Source organism: Centrocercus urophasianus, unplaced genomic scaffold, assembly GCF_019232065.1.
Source record: "Centrocercus urophasianus isolate 14NV4802_14NV808 unplaced genomic scaffold, USGS_Curo_1.0 seq_15, whole genome shotgun sequence".
Taxonomy (NCBI): domain Eukaryota; kingdom Metazoa; phylum Chordata; class Aves; order Galliformes; family Phasianidae; genus Centrocercus; species Centrocercus urophasianus.
The window spans coordinates 45,197,242-45,216,999 of NW_024884697.1; the positions used below are offsets into that span (position 1 = coordinate 45,197,242).

The following is a 19,758-nucleotide window of genomic DNA, read 5'->3' on the forward strand; positions in this document are numbered from 1 at the left end:
CTAAAAGGGAACTCAGAACAATGAGAGGGTGTTTAATAATACTGAAGACAAATCAGAAATAGTAATGCTTTGAAAAGTGAGCAGCTGAGAATGGAGGAAGAAAAAACAAAGAAAATAAGCGTTGGTGAGTTAAAGCCAGCTGAAGACAAATGTCTGTGAGAGAGAATATGTAATAGAGAATATAAAAGTCACAGGAAATTGTCTGTTAGCAGTGGAACTGAAAAGCTTGGGAAAATGCAGGGCTAAAATGCATGTGGAATAGTAGGAAAAAAAAAAGACTGAAATGAAAAAAAAAATTAAAAAAAATGTGTTTTCTTTTAATACTCTGGGAATGCTGTTTTTACTACAAATGACTCTGGTATTTAGTGATTACTTAGGAGTTTCAAATTTCTGCAGAGGAACAGACTAAAAGAAAGGTTGGCTGATGCCAAATGTCCAGATTACATGAATCCTCCTTGGAATCGTCATTGAAATTCCTTTCCAAGTACTTAAATTCTCAGTTCTTTCTGCAAGTCATTCAGAAATTTATTTAGCCAGTAATGTATGTTTCCCAATCTGAAAACCTTGGCATAGCTCACTTTTTTCCTTTTTTTTTTTTTTTTTCTTTTTTAAATTGTCCTGTGTCAACATTAGGCTATCTATTCTGTGTGTTTGTTCATGCCACTGGCATAAACTCAACGTGGTTAAACAGACTCAGGGTTGATGTGAGCCTCCACTTGCAGTGCTTGTCGGGTGGTGGGGCTAGAGTCATGACAGAAGCTTCTCAGCATATCGGCAGCCATCGGGCTTTCTGGACACCATGAGGGCTTCTGAAACTCAAGCTGTTGGCTTCTCTGAGGTTTCCTTCATATGCCACAGGGTTAAGTGGAAAATCCCCTGTTCAGATTTTAAATTACACCTGTGTGGTGGTACGCCATTAGTGTCAGCTTTGCGAATCCCATTTACCTAGGTTACCACATTCCTTCTGGCTGCAGAATGAGCCGGATGATCCCACTCCAGCAAAGGGCTCGTCTCTCTATCGCACTCAAAACATCACAGCTGCCATCCCATCAAATGTTCACAAAAAAAAAAAAAAAAAAAAAAAAAAAAGAAAAAAGTTGCCAGCCTGTAGTAAGAGCTGGACTCATTTAACATTGCTGATGTGTTTTCTTAATCCTTTTTCTCCTCAGGGTCATATGCAGGTGCAGTGGTCGCCATGCCATTGGCAGGAGTGCTAGTACAGTATATAGGATGGTCATCAGTCTTCTATATTTATGGTGAGTTGTTAACATAAAGAATCTCCTCTACTCAACTGGTATTGCCTACAGTTTTGTTAAGCTTGTGTGATGGATATGGATCAAAGCTGCTCTGATGAATGAAGTGGTTGCAAGTGGGTCTTCCCAATTATTCTCTGTTTATGGCAGCTTCTGAAAACTTCTGTTCTGTAACCTGTTGCAGTATGTTTTTAAATTGTAATGACCAGACTACAGCCCATGGTATAAAGGACCAACAAGAAAAACTTTCTGCCTTTCTGTAGTGTGCTTGGTAGAAGTGACACGTGGTCATCCCATGACAGAGCTGGGTACAGTTGTGCAGGTTGCTCTGCAACACAAGCACTCAAGTGATACATATCCCAGAGCACCCTATACGGCATAAGGGTCAACATATGCTGCTGATAGGAAGCTTCAGAAACCTTGTGCCTTGAAAAATCTGTCCCATGAGTTGAGATGAGTTTTCTGTCTTCTCTGGTTGTGAAGCCTTTGTATGCAGATGTGAACATGTTAAGATCATTCTGTTATTTTCTTCTCTCAGTTCGCATAACCTTTGTTTCTACTTTTTTTCTGCCCTACACATACTGTGTCATATGAGCAACATAACGCTCAAACACTTTGCAAACAAGCATTTGTATGTACAGAGTTGGGAATCATTTTTTCTCCCTTCTCTGTGCATATTTTTTAATGGAGATTTGGTTTAATTGGCTGTTGAAATCACCTTAACACTTTTAGATTTAGAAGTATGGCTTAACTGGCTTTTGAAACTGAGTTTTGCTTTTCCTGCCTCTCTAGGAATGTTTGGGATTGTTTGGTACATGTTCTGGCTGCTTCATGCCTATGAGAGTCCAGCTGCACACCCGACAATAACCAGAGAAGAAAGGGTATATATAGAAACAAGTATTGGAGAAGGAGCCAGCCTTGCTAGTGCAGGTGTAAGTGAAAAAAAGCTTTTATAATTCGTGAGCTCTTTGTGTAACACCAGCACATAATTGGATAGATACAGTTAGCTTCATAAGAACAGCAGAACTATTTCTGTTGAAGTTTAGGGGCTGTTTGTTTTATGAAGAATGCAGGATGAGGCTCATGCAAGTGTACAGGACAAATTCAGCAACAGGCAAAACCTGTAGGGTTGTTTCAACTCTTGGTTTACACAGCATCCTTAGTCTACAGAGAGGAATGGGATGGGAAGAGCAGGAAACAACACATTCTGGTATGTTCTTGAGCAATTGTCAGACTTGTTCTAAAGTAAGTCCCCAAACTAATGGAAGTACCATAATAAGGATCTGGCTCTGGATGTTAAATTACCTTGCTGCCTTATGGACTCCTGCCAAGGATGACTGAAATTCTCAGTCAGACTGGGACTTCTGCCTTGCTCTCTCACACAATAGTTCAGTACTCTGTGTTAAGACTTCTCTCCTCAGGAGGATCCTGGGAACTTGCAAGCAAAACTTATTTTCCTGTCAAACACTATCCCTTTAAGTATTACATTATTTCTTACAGTAACTCATTATTGCTACAGGCAAAAAACAAAGATTTTTCTCAATACATTACCCCTCCTTGGCTTTACTATTTAACATTCTGGGGGGAAAAAAAAAAGAAGAAGAAAAAAAACGTCAACTCTCCAAACCCTATCCTCTACTTGTTTTAGATAACTGTAAGAGAAAACATAAAGTATCAGGCCCCCCTTTTGGACATGCTCCTGAGGTTTGGCTGAAGTCACTGTTTGGAGACATACACACTTGTATCAAGTCATGATTTTGCCCTTGCTACATGGAGATTTGCCTGCATCATCATGTGTCCACACATGACTGCAGACACACAGTTACCTGTGGAACACAGCTACTATTTTAAAGAAAGGAGAATAGTAATGAATATTGCAATAGTTACTTATTCAGGCTTCTGATTTGATATTTATTTCAAGTGAATAGATTTTTTTTTTTTGCTCCTGCTGTATGGAATATTTAGGCATAAATGTAAATTGGAAATGCTGAAAGCAGATTATATGAATTAAATCCTCTACTACAAGCTTTTTTGCTGAATGAAATGAATTAGGTTGAAGGAAGTAGTAGCCTGCTAGTGTGCTACTAAGCTGTTTCTTAGTTGGAAGAACACTTTTTTCATAAGCCCTTTGTAGGACCTCTCAAACCTTGTTATGACAGAGAGTGGGGAACAGAACAATATTTCCTCTAGTATTCTTTGACTCTGTTATTGATCCTATTATCCCAACAACAGGATTTCAGAACAGAATTGTGTGATTTCAGTGAGCAGAGCAATAATAGCACAGAAGTTATCCTAAAAATCTTAACGATTCCAAGAAAGTTTTTCTGTCTCTCTTCTTCCGCCGTTAATTCAGGCTGACATTGTAAGCAATTTGCAATGTAAATTTTATGCAATATAATGGAGAGTCCTGTTACTGAAGAAACTTTCTACCTACTGTTTTTCTCCTTTTTTCACCTAGAAATTTAGTACTCCCTGGAAAAGATTTTTCACTTCAATGCCAGTTTATGCAATCATTGTGGCTAACTTTTGTAGAAGCTGGACCTTCTATTTGCTCCTTATAAGTCAGCCTGCTTACTTTGAAGAAGTCTTTGGATTTGCAATAAGTAAGGTAAATGTCTGAGATGAAGCAGTAACCTTCAGACTCCACTCTAGGAGACAAAGGATGACATGCCCAGATGTCAGTGCAGTCATTGCAGTAGATTATTGCAGGTAACTGGGATGACATATGTTTACAGACTTGATAGACATGAAAACATGCTAGCACCAAATTATTAGCAAAAAGAAAGAAAGGACGAATTTCTTTCACTGGTAACAAAGAAACACTTCATAGAAACCAGCAGGTAAGTAAATAGAAATGCTTTTTTTTTTTTTTTTTTTTCTTAAAGTGCTGGTGGCTTGGCAGTACTTGGCAGGCAATGGTTTTCCTCCTTTTCTTTCTTTTTCAGTACATTTCATTGACAATCAGGGGTAAAATTTTCCATGGATTGATATTTCCTGCCACTTCATTAAAGCCAATATTGCTACAATCTCCCTTTAGAGCGTGTATGTGGACTGTGGAGTGGTTGTACGAGAAAGTTCTTCCAACTTTCCTTTTAAAAAACCTACTTGTTATATAATAATTTTCATGTAGTAACATGCTATTTGATTATAGCAATAATTATTTATTCAGGGTAATGACACTCTGAATGGCCTACTGTAGCAATGGTATGAAGAACAGGGTTATTAAGAGAAAGCAGATTTGTTTATTCTCAGTTGTCTTTCACAAATATTAGAATGTTCACTAATTAAAAACAAATGTAAAGCTGATTCAGTGTTAGTGTAAGGAAAGTAAAACTCAGAATTCCTACTGAATTCTTCAGAGTTAAACCTCTATAAGATGATGTGCTGGCCACAAAATAGAGTCTTTTCTTGTATTTGGGATAAGTACCAGAGCCTACAGAAAAAGTAGGAACTCTGCCAGAAAATGTGATAGAATGAGCATCAATTTATAGGTCCTACTACCATAACAGCAGAAGTATATGCATTACCTCAAATGTATGCTTATTCATAAGATTCTAATATAATTTCATGTTTTATACTGTATATAGTTATTGCCCATGCAATGCACACATGCTGCCTTCATTATAATAGCATCAAGAAACAGATTCTCTATGCAGAAAGGATCTCCTTGAGAACAGAATAATAAAAATACGTAAAAGCAGTTGTAAACTGAGAGACAGAACACTTTACTGTAGGACATATAAGTAAGTGCTTTCTGGTATCTACAACAGAAAATATTTGCAGTCCTCTATGCCATTCTTCAGAGCAACCACCAAAAAAGCAGAGACACTGCATGATATTTCTATGGTGAGATTCTTGTGCTATGCCTTCTCCTCCAGGACAGGGAGGAGATATTCACATCACCCCACTTTGGGTATCTACTCTAATGAGCTAAACCGTAGTAGTCTTGCACTCCAGTGCTGGCCATTGGAGAGAGAAAATTCCTCTAGAGCACCAACTCCAGAATTTTTAGACAGAATTATCTTTTTTTCCTTCTTATTATAGCTTGAGCCCCATTATAGCTTGTGTACATATGCTCAGAGCTGGGAGAAAAGCTGCCACTGCCTGGATAGGAAGCATGCTGGAGTCTCTCATGCTCCTGGAAATCCCTAAAGCTGGGACAAGGGCAGCTTAAGGTCAGCCAGGTCTTTGCTGCAGATTCTGTTGAAGAAAAAGTCCACAGTCCACACAAGGATGTATGCTAAAGATGTGTCCTATATATATGATTCCTGTTCTTTTCCCCCTAAATCCCAAGGAAGGATATGAGCAGTAAGCACTTACTTTTGTAATTTCAGGTTGGCCTTTTGTCTGCAGTTCCCCACATGGTCATGACAATCATTGTGCCCATTGGAGGGCAGATAGCTGACTTCTTACGGAGCAGGAAGATTTTAACTACTACCACCGTAAGGAAGGTCATGAACTGTGGAGGTACTACTGGATTCCCAAAATATAGTACTTCAGTTGTGTGCTGCAGCTGGTGTAGATATCATAGTTCAGCCAATGTTTTGTTGCAACATGAGAAAATTACTCTAGTCTGCATTTACAGCTGGTTAATCTGGAGTATTTAATTGCAAGCTGATATTAGACATCCTTATGCTCTAAGTCCTTACTCATACAAGCATGCCTTTAAAAAGAGAGGAGGCAAGACAAGTTGTTAATAATTAGAAGAGCAATGAAGACTAGCTCAGAAGAGATTATGATAAAATAGGCCTCATGCTGAAAACTTGATTTGCCACAGCTAGCCACATCCTGTGGTGCTGCAGGAACCCCTTCACAACTCTGCATTAACTGGCTGTGTTCCTGTGTTCCACTTCCAGAAGCATCCACTGGCAAATTCAGGCTGCAGAGATCAGCTGAAAGAAACATGGTGGATGGACAAACTCATTTTTGCTGAGCACAAAATAGTTTATTTCTAGATTGGTCATTGGAACTGAAAAATCAATGGGATCTGCATGTAATTGGCAAATCTGTAAACTGTACAGATGCTAAACTGTAGCATGACTGTGGAGTCATGCTTTTCTTCTAGCTTCTGGCTTACATTATTTATGGCTGGCATGGGGTGCCTGAAATAGAGATGCCTGCAGTGCTTGGCTATACATCTTCACAGAGGATTCTTTTATTAATTGTATTTCAAGGTTTATTTTCAGTATTATTTAAAAAACAAACAAACAAACAAAAACCAACAAACAGAAGGATTGTAAAGTTAAATATTAGGAAATGTTGATTCCTACCATAGGCAAAGCCTGGAAGTTTTCTGTGATACCCAGGCGTGTCCTCTTCTGTTGCTGACACACTTGCCTGAAAAAGTCTTTTTTTTCCATCTGCCAAGAGCTTGTCACTTCACCGCAGCCATAAGAAATTGAAGACACGAAATATTTCTCTCCTTCCCCCACCCCCTTTTTTTTGTTTTGTTTTGTGAATTTTACAGTGTTTCATAGAGAATCACTTTCTCATTATTTCTCTATACTGCTTGATGAGTCAATTTATTTTATCACTCAGCTCATTTACGCAGGGGAAGGGGAGTAAAAAATATATTCTCAATAAAAGATATTAAAATATTCCAGCAAGTATATTCCCAACAGTAAACATTCACATGTTCCTGCAATGTAATTTATGTCCATATGTTTAATTTTCAGGCTTTGGGATGGAAGCAACCTTGCTTTTGGTGGTTGGTTATTCTCATACAAAAGGCGTGGCTATTTCTTTTCTGGTGTTAGCTGTAGGTTTCAGTGGCTTTGCAATTTCAGGTAAGAATTAATCTTATTATTCATTTCCTTATTACTGACAAAAGGAATGTTACCCTCAGTGTTGTTCCTGTTGTCATTTTATTGTTGTTTGCTTTTAGCATGGCTACTTATGGAGTGTTCTCTACTACTTCCTATATCAGAATTAATTTATTTCAGTATCTATGAAAGGTGTTGCGTGTAGGACGTGAAGCTTTGAAAGAACCTGCTCTGTTTTGTTTCTAGTTCATACCAGCCTTGTGCTAATGCCGTTTACAGTGGTGGCCACCTTCCATAATGAGTATCCCTTAAAAGAAGGAGACAGATTTACTTTGAAATGAGCTCAAGGGATACTCGTTGCAATCCCACTGCTAACCCTATCTGCCAGCTTGTGCTTCCTAGGCCAGCTGTGTCTCTGTTACATCCTATAATCAACCCTGTTAATCTGAACTGCTGCTTCTACCATTTTCTGAGGCTTACCATTCTCTGGCTTTGTAGTTCCACCAGTATCTCTGCTATTAAAAGTGACACATCTTCCTATGAAGATGAAAGCCCACCTCCTGGAAGACTGCCAAGAAATGGATCTATTGAACAAAACAAAATAACTGCTGATCTTCCATCTTTTCAGGGTTACACTGATGGAAGTATTTGCGCTGCTCAGCTATGAGGTGCTTGCATGGCAGGCAGCTTCTATCAATCAATTATATTGCAGAATTTTCCCAGCACTCAGCTTTTTTACAGTATTTAATCACATGGATTTGAAATTCATCATCCTTTCTAGTGATCATCCGTAGCACTTACGACTAATTTTCATCACCTAAAGCATGATAATTATCTGAGCTGATTTTTACTCTCTCATTTTCCAATGGAATGTTTACCAAGAAGATGTGCTACAGTCATGACAACTAATTTTCTGACTGGTTTATATATTTTATATATTTCTTGTTTTGTTTCATTAGATATAACTTAAAGAATTGGAAAATATGTTTAAAAAACACTACTACATAAATTAAGATATATCTTTTTAAAAAGAAAAATACATATTACAAACATGATGCTTTCCAGAAAGCGTCCTTAGCCAGAACAGCTAGAGAAAACTGTATTGGCCCAGTAGCACAAAGTTGACTGTTGTCTCTGGTATGTTGTAGGATTCAATGTGAATCACTTGGACATAGCCCCACGTTATGCCAGCATCCTGATGGGGATCTCCAATGGTGTGGGGACGCTGTCGGGCATGGTGTGCCCACTCATCGTTGGTGCAATGACAAAACACAAGGTAATGTTTCCTAGGGAAAGGATTGTTCTATGCAGTGAAAATTAACACATTTCCAATTTTCCTGGGAACTCAATTTCATCATTAATCTTCAGCTGTTTTCTATTATTGTTGTTTTAAAAATTCACTTCTACAACAGTGCAGAGGCTGGATTCTCAGCTGTTGTAAACTAATTATCTGTGTAGGGAGATGCTATTTTATACCACCACAGGCTGAATCTCTTCAATATCCTCATGCTACTAGTGAATTCTTAGCAGGCTTACTCAGGAAACACCTCTGCAATGCATCCATAGTAGGGTTCCTGAGCAATCACCAAATAACTCAGGTTTTAGGGAGAGATCTGCTTTTCCATGAATATTTCTTGTCCCTTTTCCTATTGTATTAGCCCTTGATATGAAATTTAAAATATTCACATCTCATAAATTGTGTTATCTGTTACATCAGGAATCAAACAAAGATCAGTGTGTGCTAATTCATAGTATAGTTCAGACATTAATATTTCTTTTTACCGCAAACTTAATGAGACCTGAATCCTTTTTTCAGACCCGCGAAGAATGGCAAAATGTCTTTCTGATCGCAGCCCTGGTGCACTACAGTGGAGTAATATTCTATGCTATTTTTGCTTCTGGGGAGAAGCAGGAATGGGCTGACCCTGAAAACCTGAATGAAGAGAAATGTGGTATAATTGATCAGGATGAACTGGCCGAAGAAACTGAGATGAACAATGAAACTTTTGTAAGTGCAAAGAAAACATATGGTGCTACCAGTCAAAACAGTGAAATACAAAGAAGGGAATGGAGAAAGCAAAAGCAAGTGACTCAAGATACGGAAGAACAGACTTCTTACCATTATGAGAATGAGAATTTTCAAGATTTGTCATAAATACTTGAAATTCTAAGGTTTGTATAGCAGCTATTCCCATCTTCCCTTCTGCATAGCTGCCCCAAATCATCTGGTATCCGTATTTATTTTCTGATTCAACTGTGTAATGTCTGTCCTTGTTGGCTAGACGCAAGGGGTAATACTTGCTTTCTAATACTGTGGAAGAGATCTAACAACAATGGAACAGGGAGAAGTGACACTAAATCTTCACTTTGCTACTGGATTCCCTTGGACAGAGCGCCTGTAGCTGTTCAATGACTGGTCCTGGCAGAGCTTCTGCCTTGTGTGAGCCTATGACTGTTGGAATAAGGAGCACCCTTTTATTCTCATCTGAACAGACAGCAGAAAAGGTCATATCAGATGGTGGATCCACAGTGATGTATGTGATTAGGGGGGCACATAAATCTGCCCTAAGAAGCACTGCTTTGCCATTTGAAGATTCCTGTAGATTAACATTTGAGCTGCTTAACCCGTGTCAAACTGAAAACTGCAAAAGATCGAAGTGGAGGGAAAAACAGATTTATGACATGAGGTTGTAACCTATAATGGTCACTTAACTACAGGAAGGTAAAAGGTAGCAGAGATGGCACAGTATTGCTTCAACATTTCCCTAAAATTGATTGTCAGTCTTCTTTATAGGTATAATCCATGGGGTCTGGATGAGGCAATTAAATGGATACTTGTAAGATTTGCCCCCCTTCAAAGGTTTTGTGCTGGCATGACATAATTCTGAATATTAAATCATCTTTAGTGGTGCAACATTATAAATCCTTATGAAAGGAAATCATTAGATTTCTCAATTAATTGTTGTGAAGTAATTTAAATATATTTTTCTAGTATTATTCTGATAGAGTTCCTGGACTCAACCCCAACAGCACTTATTTAGATGAATAAGTCTATTTAGATGAGTAAAGTCTTTAATTCTGGATCTACAACTTTTTCTTCATCAATGCCACAGCCTCACTGTTGCAAAAGATGTAGTACTGTAGCATGAGAGATAGCAGAATATCTATGTCTAAAAGTAATTTCCTTTTTCTATAGGTATATATTTTACAGCATAGTGTGGCTTTAGCTTTTTTTCAACCATTTTTAGAATCAGACAGTGGAACATGCCATATTATGCTGCGACTCAGATTCATCGTGACATTAATATTCATTTCAGAATGGAGAATTTCAGTAAGATACAATTTAATTTGTCTTACGTTATTATTACTGCCTCATTAAATTCAAATGAAAGCTATCCTCTCTAGTCTTCAATGTGCTTTGTGATATTTCAGTTCTCATATACAGACACTGTGATGCACACAAGGTGAGAACATCTCTAATACTCGTTTTACTGTTTTGTTGAAGCACAGTTGAATGCCATGAGTGGAACATTTGTACAATCATTTGAATCTGTGGATGATTTATCTTTCCTACAAGCGTAACTAAACGGGGAGAACCTGAAATTATCTAATTCTCTTCAGATGTCTCTGGTTCCTTTTCTACCCAGCTAAATCCAATCTACAAGAGTATATGTGGATAAAAAGCAAAGTGAGATGAAGGCGCATCTAATTTGGCTTCACTGAGGAATTTTAACTGATAATTTAATGATACAGGTATTGTTGTGGTGCTGAGCAATCCTACCTTGGCACAATGCAGTTTGTTAACAAACCACTCCAAAAAAAATCAACAACCCAATCTTTATAACTTTATTTTATTAGGGCGGAATATAATATTTTCTCAAAATCTCAATCTTCAGCTTGGACTTCTTGCAGGTTATAATCAACATCTGGGGACTTGAGTGGCAGGAAGTGGTCAGATGTTCCCACCAGAATATCAAAACAGATGAATGTGATGATGTTAAACTCTTTTGCAACATCAACCACAACTTATGAAAGAGAGAGGGCCACTTCTTTGCATATGAGCAAACCAAACAACTCCTTTTTCAATCATGTGGAATGTGCATAGTTACTACAGGAACTCTTTATATGGAAAATAGTATTATGAAAGGAATTAATGTAAGAATCTAAGAATAATCTGACAGCCAGCCTTAGTAAAGAGAAGACCATATAATGGTAATTTTTCAAGTACTGATTAAGCATTGTACTGAGAAGAACACAAAGTGAATGTTTTGTTATGAGAAAAACTACAAGCATCCTGACAATTTCAGAAACAGCCAAATGTGAGACTTCTGTTTCTTCTGTGGTTAATGCAACTACTATTTCTTACACTTCTGCATTACAACTGTCCCAAGTGACAATACAGTGAGGAGCTCATTTTGCATCTACAAACAGACTACACTGATTTAATTCAGTGGTAGTTTGACTTCAGTGAACAGTTGGGCATTATTTAATGCCTTGAAAGAAATGGTTAACAACTTCTTAACCATTTTAAACTTTTTAAACAGGCTTTTGCACTTAAGTAAGTATTTTCATTCTTTTCTAAGTGTAACTGCTGCCAGGGGTAGAATACAATATCTGAGAAGCTGAAGTTATTTACAGACCACAATGCTCCTCTAGGCAATCACAGTAGGATAGTGGGGCTTTCTCCCTTTCTTTTTCAACTGTTTTAAATTGCATAAAATGTAAACAGCAACACTACTTGGAAGTCACTTTTCTTTCCTGGAAATCTTTGACAGTTAATCAAGTGTTTGATCTATTTGGTGGCTTCCATACTACCGTGTGTCTGAGAATGAAGGCAGTGTATTGGGATTAAACAGGCTTCCAGGATCCTGAATCTCTTTATCTGCAACTTGCTTCAATAGTGATCCCTTGCAATCCCTGAGAGTACAATCACTGAAGTTGTTTCTTCTAAAAATGTCTTCTTAAAATTTGTTAGAATATGAAACAGTTAAAGAATACAGGAAACTATTGGCACAATCCAACCTGACTCCTAAAACGTCATAGCTCTAAGCTAACGGATGCGAATGACCCAAAGGAGGGATACTGATTAAACTCCAGTAACTGCATTATTTGCATATTTTTCTGTCTCTGTCAAAAACAACTTCTTCATGTTTCCCAACATAAGCTAGAACTCATACACACAGTGTTTGATTTGAAAAACGTTTTCTGCTTGTAGATGGAAGAAAAATTTGATTCGTACTGGAAAAGAGATCTCCATCAAGCTTCATATCATCCATCTCTCATCAATGTGAAATGATAAAAATAGGCCACAGAATAAGAATTTAAATCTGAGAAGAAAAAGTAGGACAGCGAGACTTTGTGCAGGTTGTTCAAACCAACCACTGGCCTTTCTTAACAAAGCTGCAGTTATAATTCCTTGGCACCTTTTTTCCAAGTACAACTAGCAGAAGTTTAATAATACTTAATACTCCTCTTATGTTTACGTAAGAGTTAAATAAATTTTTCCCCGTAGTGAGAAGGGAAAAAATAATGAGAGAAACAATGAAAATTCACCTCAGTAGAAACTTATCCAGGGAAATAATCACTTGGTCCAAAAAAACATGCAGACTTCTGGGTAAAATACATAACAAAGGGATCCAGATGTTAACAAAGTGCCAGGAGGAGTCTCATGTGTGTAACATAATTAATTTGAAAGGAGCACAACAAAAATTAATTCAAGGTTACGCAAATTGTGTCACGCGAGTTCTTCCAATTGGCTCCTGATGTCAGATAGTTATCTTTGAGTTTAGTCATAATGTTGAGGATTTTTTAAATAAAAATTTTGTAAAAAAACAAACAAAAAGAATTACTTCCCATTTTCCTTTTAAGATGATAAGAACAGTTCTATTTAACTATTTGTATTTTAAGAGAGAGGAGTGAGCAGTGAAAAAGCAGAAAGGGAAAAAGAGGAAAAATGAATGCAAGTTAATGCAAGTTGTAGCTGAGAGCCAATGCAGACAGAGGGGTGAGGAAGGACCAGAATTCAGCATTTGAATCCTGGAAACAGAACTCGAAGTTTTGCAGATTTTTGAGTTTGAACCCTACAAGATGGCTCAAGACCTGATATCCTGCACAGTCTCAAAGTTCAGCAATCTCCTTCAAAGTTTAAATCCCATTAGATCAGGAATAAATAAATGGAGAGATTCAAAACTCCCCATTCTTATGCCATCTGAATGTCTATGTGGTACAGATAACACTACTTACACCATATAGATCCATATGTATATACAGAAGTCTGGTAGGCTTCTTTGTAAAAGTGCTTTCAATTACACACATACCAACAACAGTTACATCTAAACACCCAGTTGATAACAATGTTTAGGAGTGACAGCAAAAAATATCCTTTCTTATCTCAAACTTTTTGGATTTTAGGAGTTACAATGCTTACTATTCTTAGAGCTTTTTTATATGCAGAATTATATGAGGAAAGAAAGGAATTTGTGTAAGAAATGCAGTAACATTTGTTTTCTTTCATGCTGAAATATCTTGGAAATAAAATGAGAGCCAACACACTTTTCCTGAGAGCATACCATCTGGATATTTTAAGCCTTCATCATAATAAAAGCTTGACTCATTTAACCTCTCATTCAGTATATCTGCAGCAGTCAACAGACTATGTTTGTTCATCTACAACTGGATTTATCTGCTCAACAGAGCCAGAGCTCAGAATTGTGGTATAGGAAAGGAAATTGGCATCTACTTTTCTCCTTGTGTTAGGCTCTGTAGTTCTACCTACACAAAAAATTTAGAGTTTCTTTGAGCAGATTACGGCTGCTTTGGTAAATAAGTGTTAGGCAAAAATTGGAACTCATGAAAAATACATCTCTCTTAGCTCAAAGTTTCGTTGTTTTTTTTTTTTTTTTTCCTTTGGAGCACCAACTTCAGGAAAAGAAAAACTTTCATGAAAACAGCAAATATTTAAGGCAGCCAATAAAAATAGTCGTCCTCTCAGGAACTGGTGGTAGTCATCATTAGCACTGTGCCAGGTGCTTTTTGTCTGCTGGGCATAGGAGTAATGAATGGCAAAGGAATTAGTCAGAGAAACTTGCTGATGCTGTGATTGAGATAAGGGCAGTGAGGCTTTCTCTTGCTTCAGGGAGAGGACTTTGATCCTATCTGCTTGTTCCCTTCTATTTCCCCGCGTATGTAATAAAAAAAAAGTCTGTATGTCCTGAGACACTCAGTCTATTTCTTGGCAGTGATCAGTAGTTTGTACTGATAGAAATTTACACAGCTTAGAAGTAGTTTATGAGTCCCTCCTGACTCATGATGGGTAAGGGGAAATTATAGTACCAAAGGGTAACCCGAATTTAGAAGAGAAGAACGTGAGCTTTAAGAAGAAAAGGAGCAGCACAATCAACACTGGTGTGCCTATCGTTACTCCCGCGCTACAACACAGCTGTATGGGGCAGGCAGAAGCCGCTTGGAGAGCCCCAGAAGGTAGGTTTTCCCTTAGCAAGGGAATGCAATATCCTCTGTCCTGCACAGTTCACTCCCTGGTTCCTGTTGCTCTATACTGGCTACAGGATACACTTCACATGGCTGTGGGCACAGCACAGAGAAGAATAGCTGTGTTTGTGCTGGACCTCATCTTTACTGTATGTTTTCTTGTTTTCACGAGTGGTTCTTCCCAACCCTTGCTAGCTCATGGAGTGATACACAAGACCCTGGACCAGCACAGTCAGTAACAAGAAGAATTTTATTTTTAGCAAATTTTATTTTTATATATTTTTCCTTTTCCTTTTTTTTTTGTTTTGTTTTGTTTTGTTTTGTTTTGTTTTTCCTTTCCTTATCTTTTACTGGAAAGAGGGACATTTAGTGTTGAAGTTCCTGCTCCAGTGGCAGTGCAGCTGTGGCGCTGAAGTGTTACTCTGGGCGGCCAAAGGCCAAGGCCGCCCTGGCCTGCCCTGCACGTCTGCTCTGCATTAAGGGAAACATCACCCTTGGACAGAGCTGGAGAGCAAAGTTGCTGACAAAACTGGGAGGAAAGCTGCAGTCAGGATCTCTGTCCCCTACCCCTGCTGGCTGAAGTGGTTACAGGAACTATACAAGCATGAGAAACAGCTGTTGTTTCCAAGTCCTTTTCTGCATACTTCATTAATATTTGTACTAGTGCCAACCTCTGTCCCAGCTTCATTAATAATTGTGACCAGTTTAAAGCTGTCCCACGCCCAGTGCTGTTATATTTACTTTTGAGAAGGAGCAGCCCACAGCTAGTTCCTTCTCTCTCCTTTGCTGTTTATAGAGTTAAGCCTCCGTTTTCTCCAGTGTTCCTGATCCAACTCAGTGCTCTTGGGCCATAGCTAGGCTGTCTGCTTGTGGATGGAGAAAAGAAGGCTGTGGGGTGACCTCATTGCAGCCTTTTGGTACCTAAAAGGAGCCTATAAACAGGAGGGGAGTCGATTCTTTGAAAGGGTTGATAACAGCAAGAAAAGGGGAAATGGTTTTAAGTTGAGGGAGGGGAGATTTAGGTTGGATGTCGAGGAGAAATTCTTTACAGAGAGAGTGGTGAGGTGCTGGAACAGGCTGCCCAGAGAGGTTGTGGATGCCCCATCCCTGGAGGTGTTCAAGGCCAGACCGGATGGGGCCCTGGGCAGCCTGGTCTAGTATTAAATGGGGAGGATGGTGGCCCTGCCTGTGGCAGGGGCGTTGAAGATTCATGATCCTTGAGGTCCCTTCCAACCCTGGCCAATCTGTGATTCTGTGATGGGAGCAATGTGTTTGTATTCCTGTTGGAATGGATGATTTTAGCTAGCCCTGGGATGGGATATGCTCTTTCTTAACATTGTGGGGTCCCCACAGATTGCAGTATGAGGAGGGCAGGAGTAAGGGCAAGTTGCCCACTGACCAGCTGGCTCTCATGTGCTGTATCTCAAGAGGGAGGGTTATCTAGCAGTAGGTCTTCGGCAGTTATATATTTTTCAGTGAAGGAATGGTGTTGGTTCAAACCAACTGTTGAAAAAGACTTCCCCAGAATTTTACAAAAGAATTTGATTCTTCAAAAAGGAACATGGGAGAAGTTTGCTAACGGGTTGTTCTCTGGCTTCCGTCAGTGTTTGGCTCTTACAGGACAAGGCGTATTTTATGCTCAAGACCCACAGTTTTTTTCTTGAGCTACCATACTGTTGCAACAGCTGAAGGACAGCAAACCCCTTCAGCCCCACAGACTACAGATGTAGATTTCCTCAGAAGGATTGTTTAGTACAAATCATTTTAGAGAGCATAGTTTTTCCTTCTTAATATTTTTCATTAGTCCATCCCTGAAAATAATTACAGAATAACTAAAGACCATCAATGCTGCCAAATTTGGGCAGAGTTGGAGTTTCAGCACACGGTGTACTCCCAAGTGCGTGAGTAATGCTTTCATTTATTTTTTTACATTAGTTTTATTCAGAAAGATGGATTTCTGTAGCTAGTGACTTACTGAAATGGGCCCTGATTAATTTGGTTATTCTAAAACACCTAATTTCTTACTGCATCATCGAAAAATTAAGGCTGGAAAGGAGCTCTAGACATCACCTAGTACAAATTCTCCGCTAAAGCAGGGTAAGGTAAAACACAAACCCCGGCACCACACCCCGTTGAGTTTTGAGAATCTCCAAAGATGGAGATTACACCTTCTCTGAGCAAACTGTTCCAGTTTTTGACTCTTCTCACAATGAAACAATTTCTTCCTTCCTTCCTTCCTTCCTTCCTTCCTTCCTTCCTTCCTTCCTTCCTTCCTTCCTTCCTTCCTTCCTTCCTTCCTTCCTTCCTTCCTTCCTTCCTTCCTTCCTTCCTTCCTTCCTTCCTTCCTTCCTTCCTTCCTTCCTTCCTTCCTTCCTTCCTTCCTTCCTTCTTCCTTTTAAAGTTAAATATTTTTCCCTGAATTTCAGTCAGTACCTGTTACCTCTTTTCCTATGTCCTAGTTTTGGCTGGGACAGTTAATTTTCTTCATAGTGGTTGATATGATGCTTGTTACGGATTTAGGAGAAAAACAATGTTGAAAATGTGGTGTTTTTTTTTTCTCAGTTCTCTCCCCCATCCATCTGGGTAAGGGAAGTGATGAGCGAACAGCTGTGTGATGCTTAACTGCTTGCTAGGTTAAAACATAACACACTGTAACTGAATATTTTTAAGAGTCTGACTCCATCTTCTTTACTTCCCTCCTTCATGTATTCATACACCTTAATGTGATCCCCCCCAAGCCTTATCTTCTCCAAACTGAAACAGTCCCAGCTTGCTCAGCCTTTCATCACGTATCATGCTTCAACACCTTAAACATCTTAATGGCTCTTCATTAGACTTGCTCCACTAAGTCTGTGTCCTACCTGCACTGGGAAGCCCAGAACTGGCCCTAGCACTCTGTATAAGTCTCTCCAGGGCTGAGCAAACAGGAGGATTCAGCTCCTTTGACCTGTTGGCCTTCTTTGTGAGGGCATGCTGCTAGATCATCTTCAGTTTGTCCACCAAGACACTCATGGCCTTCTCTGCTAAGCTGTTTCTCAGCCCCCATTCTGTATTGGTACACAGGGTTATTCCTCCCCATGTGTAGGACATGGATTTCCCTACAATGAACTTTGCAATATTTCTTTCAGGTCATTTCTCTCACTTGCCAAAGACACTCTGAATGGCAACATGGTCACTCTGTGTATCAACCACTCCTCCAGTTCTAGACCTTCTGCAAAGTTGTTGGGGGTATATTCTCCAATCATCCATATCCTTAATGCAGTTAAATCCAGATATTGAACCAGTAATGAATGCTGTACAGCTGGGCTTCATGCTGCTGACCTCGAAACCTTTTTTCTTTCAGTTTTCTATCCACCTCTCCATGGATGTTTGGGGACACAGTGTGAAAGGTTTGCTAAAGTGAGGGTCTCCTATTGTATAGCAAGAGAGTCTTCTCACTATAGAAGATTATTACGATCCTGATATACCTGTAGAAGCCTTTCTTACTGCCTTTCACATCTGTTACCAGATGTAATGTCAGGTGGGCTTTAGCTTTATTAACCCTTTCTCTACAGTCTTTGCATGCTCTGTATTCCTAATGGCTCACCCTACCCTCTTCCTCCACCAGTTGTAAGTTTCTTTTTTTATTTTTGATTTAATCAGGAGCTCCTTGTTCATCCAGATAGGTCTCTTGCTGCCTTTGCTAAATTTCCTGCTTTTTACAATGGACTTTTCTGGAGCATGGAGGAGATGACTTCTGATTATCAAACAGTTCCTCCAGATCACTCTTCTCTCCAGGGTCATGTTCCCATGAGATTCTTTGAAGCAAATCCTACAAAGGGCAAAGGATGCTACCCTGGTGCAAAGCTGTGTTCCTCCAGTGACAGCAGGACCCATTAATGTTATTAAAATCCTTCATGACGACCAGAGGCTGAATGCAAGAGACTTCTTCTAGCTGAACAGAGAAGGTCTCATATACTTCTTTCTCATCAATCTAGAAAAGATAGCCACAACATTGGCCTGCTTCCAGTCCATACTTTACAAGCTCCACGCTGGCTCACCTTCCATCCCAAGGCGTAGTTCCCTCATTCCTGCTGCTGTCACATAGAGGGCAGCTCCATCTTCTCTCTGTGCTTTTCTGCCTCTGTTAAAGGGCATGTATCCATCTAAAGCAATGTTCCAGTGCTCCAGTGCTCCAGTGAATCATCACATCCTGTCTCCATGATCCCAGTGAGACCTGAGATCCTGCATCATATGTGTAATTTCTGTTGTTTTTCCCCTGTAGCTGCATTAGGGAGCAGCTAATTTTTTCAGCAGGAACTGAGTGAGTATCTGTCTTCTAAAGGAAAAAATACTGGAGGCATCTTAATTTCTTAATTTGCTTAATTCACTTCCAAAACTAGTAGGTGATTGCTAAAATATTGTTATGTTGGGATATTAAGTAAAGGGGTCAAGGGTGAGTACAGAAAAAGCATTTTTTCACACCTCAGTTATTCCTTTGAAGTAATCCAAGGTCAGGTGTAAGGGCAGTCGAGGTCACATTTCACTTTAACACCTTCTGGCTGACATTCCTGTTACGGAAATCATTCTACCTGCCCAGTTCTGTTGGCAGCCTTGAAAAAGAAGACAGTTATTTTGGCCATAATAGATCAAGCTTTTCCACTTGAAGAAATAAGGAACAATATCATTTACAAAACAAAGACTTACAAAATTGCAGAAGCTTAAAGTGCCTGGTTACAGACACTCAAATTCCTGGAATAAATTGACAATATTCCAAATTAGACTTTATCAGCTTCTTTGCAATACAGCCCATTTTATTGGCATGCTGTTCAAAGGTTTCTGTTGCAACTCATATTTAGGAGAGTTACGTAAAACGATGTAGGAATGAGTGACAAAGGTTTTATTTATTTCGTATTATTATCTGTTGACTTTTAAAGACCTGAGTGAAAAGACAGGTTAAGCAACAAGTCAATGATTAAACTGAGAAAATAAGTATCCACTAGAACAGTTTTAAAAGAGCTTTAGAAAGTATCTGATATGTAAAATATAATTCTCTCAGTTGCAAGTAGAACTGATCTTCAGCATCAGTGATTTGTGTGTGTGTGTGGGTGTTTGCTACCGCTTAATAAAGTCTCCAATATTTATTAATTATATTCCTTGGGAACTTTATTTTTGTGTGATCTTTAATGTCAGAGGACAGGCATATATCTGGTAAATCTCATATTTATATCAACTTTACAACAGGCTTGGTTGTTCCTATATTTTACCAAAATATT

At 38.9% G+C, this 19,758-nt stretch overlaps 2 protein-coding genes across 2 annotated transcripts in view; both read left to right on the forward strand.

Moving 5' to 3' along the window:
- SLC17A8 (solute carrier family 17 member 8) overlaps positions 1 to 10,410 on the forward strand; it is a 32,357-nt gene extending 21,947 nt beyond the window's left edge. Inside the window, exons 13-20 of the mRNA XM_042815595.1 lie at positions 1,170 to 1,256; positions 2,046 to 2,185; positions 3,712 to 3,861; positions 5,588 to 5,720; positions 6,929 to 7,039; positions 8,164 to 8,291; positions 8,832 to 9,187; positions 9,298 to 10,410. Of these exons, the coding sequence (XP_042671529.1) occupies positions 1,170 to 1,256; positions 2,046 to 2,185; positions 3,712 to 3,861; positions 5,588 to 5,720; positions 6,929 to 7,039; positions 8,164 to 8,291; positions 8,832 to 9,170 (1,088 nt within the window). The 3' untranslated portion in view covers positions 9,171 to 9,187; positions 9,298 to 10,410. The remainder of the gene's footprint in view (positions 1 to 1,169; positions 1,257 to 2,045; positions 2,186 to 3,711; positions 3,862 to 5,587; positions 5,721 to 6,928; positions 7,040 to 8,163; positions 8,292 to 8,831; positions 9,188 to 9,297) is intronic.
- A 4,065-nt stretch (positions 10,411 to 14,475) lies between these two features.
- NR1H4 (nuclear receptor subfamily 1 group H member 4) overlaps positions 14,476 to 19,758 on the forward strand; it is a 53,198-nt gene continuing 47,915 nt past the window's right edge. The window contains exon 1 of the mRNA XM_042815440.1: positions 14,476 to 14,494. The gene's annotated coding sequence lies outside the window, so the exon portion shown is untranslated. The remainder of the gene's footprint in view (positions 14,495 to 19,758) is intronic.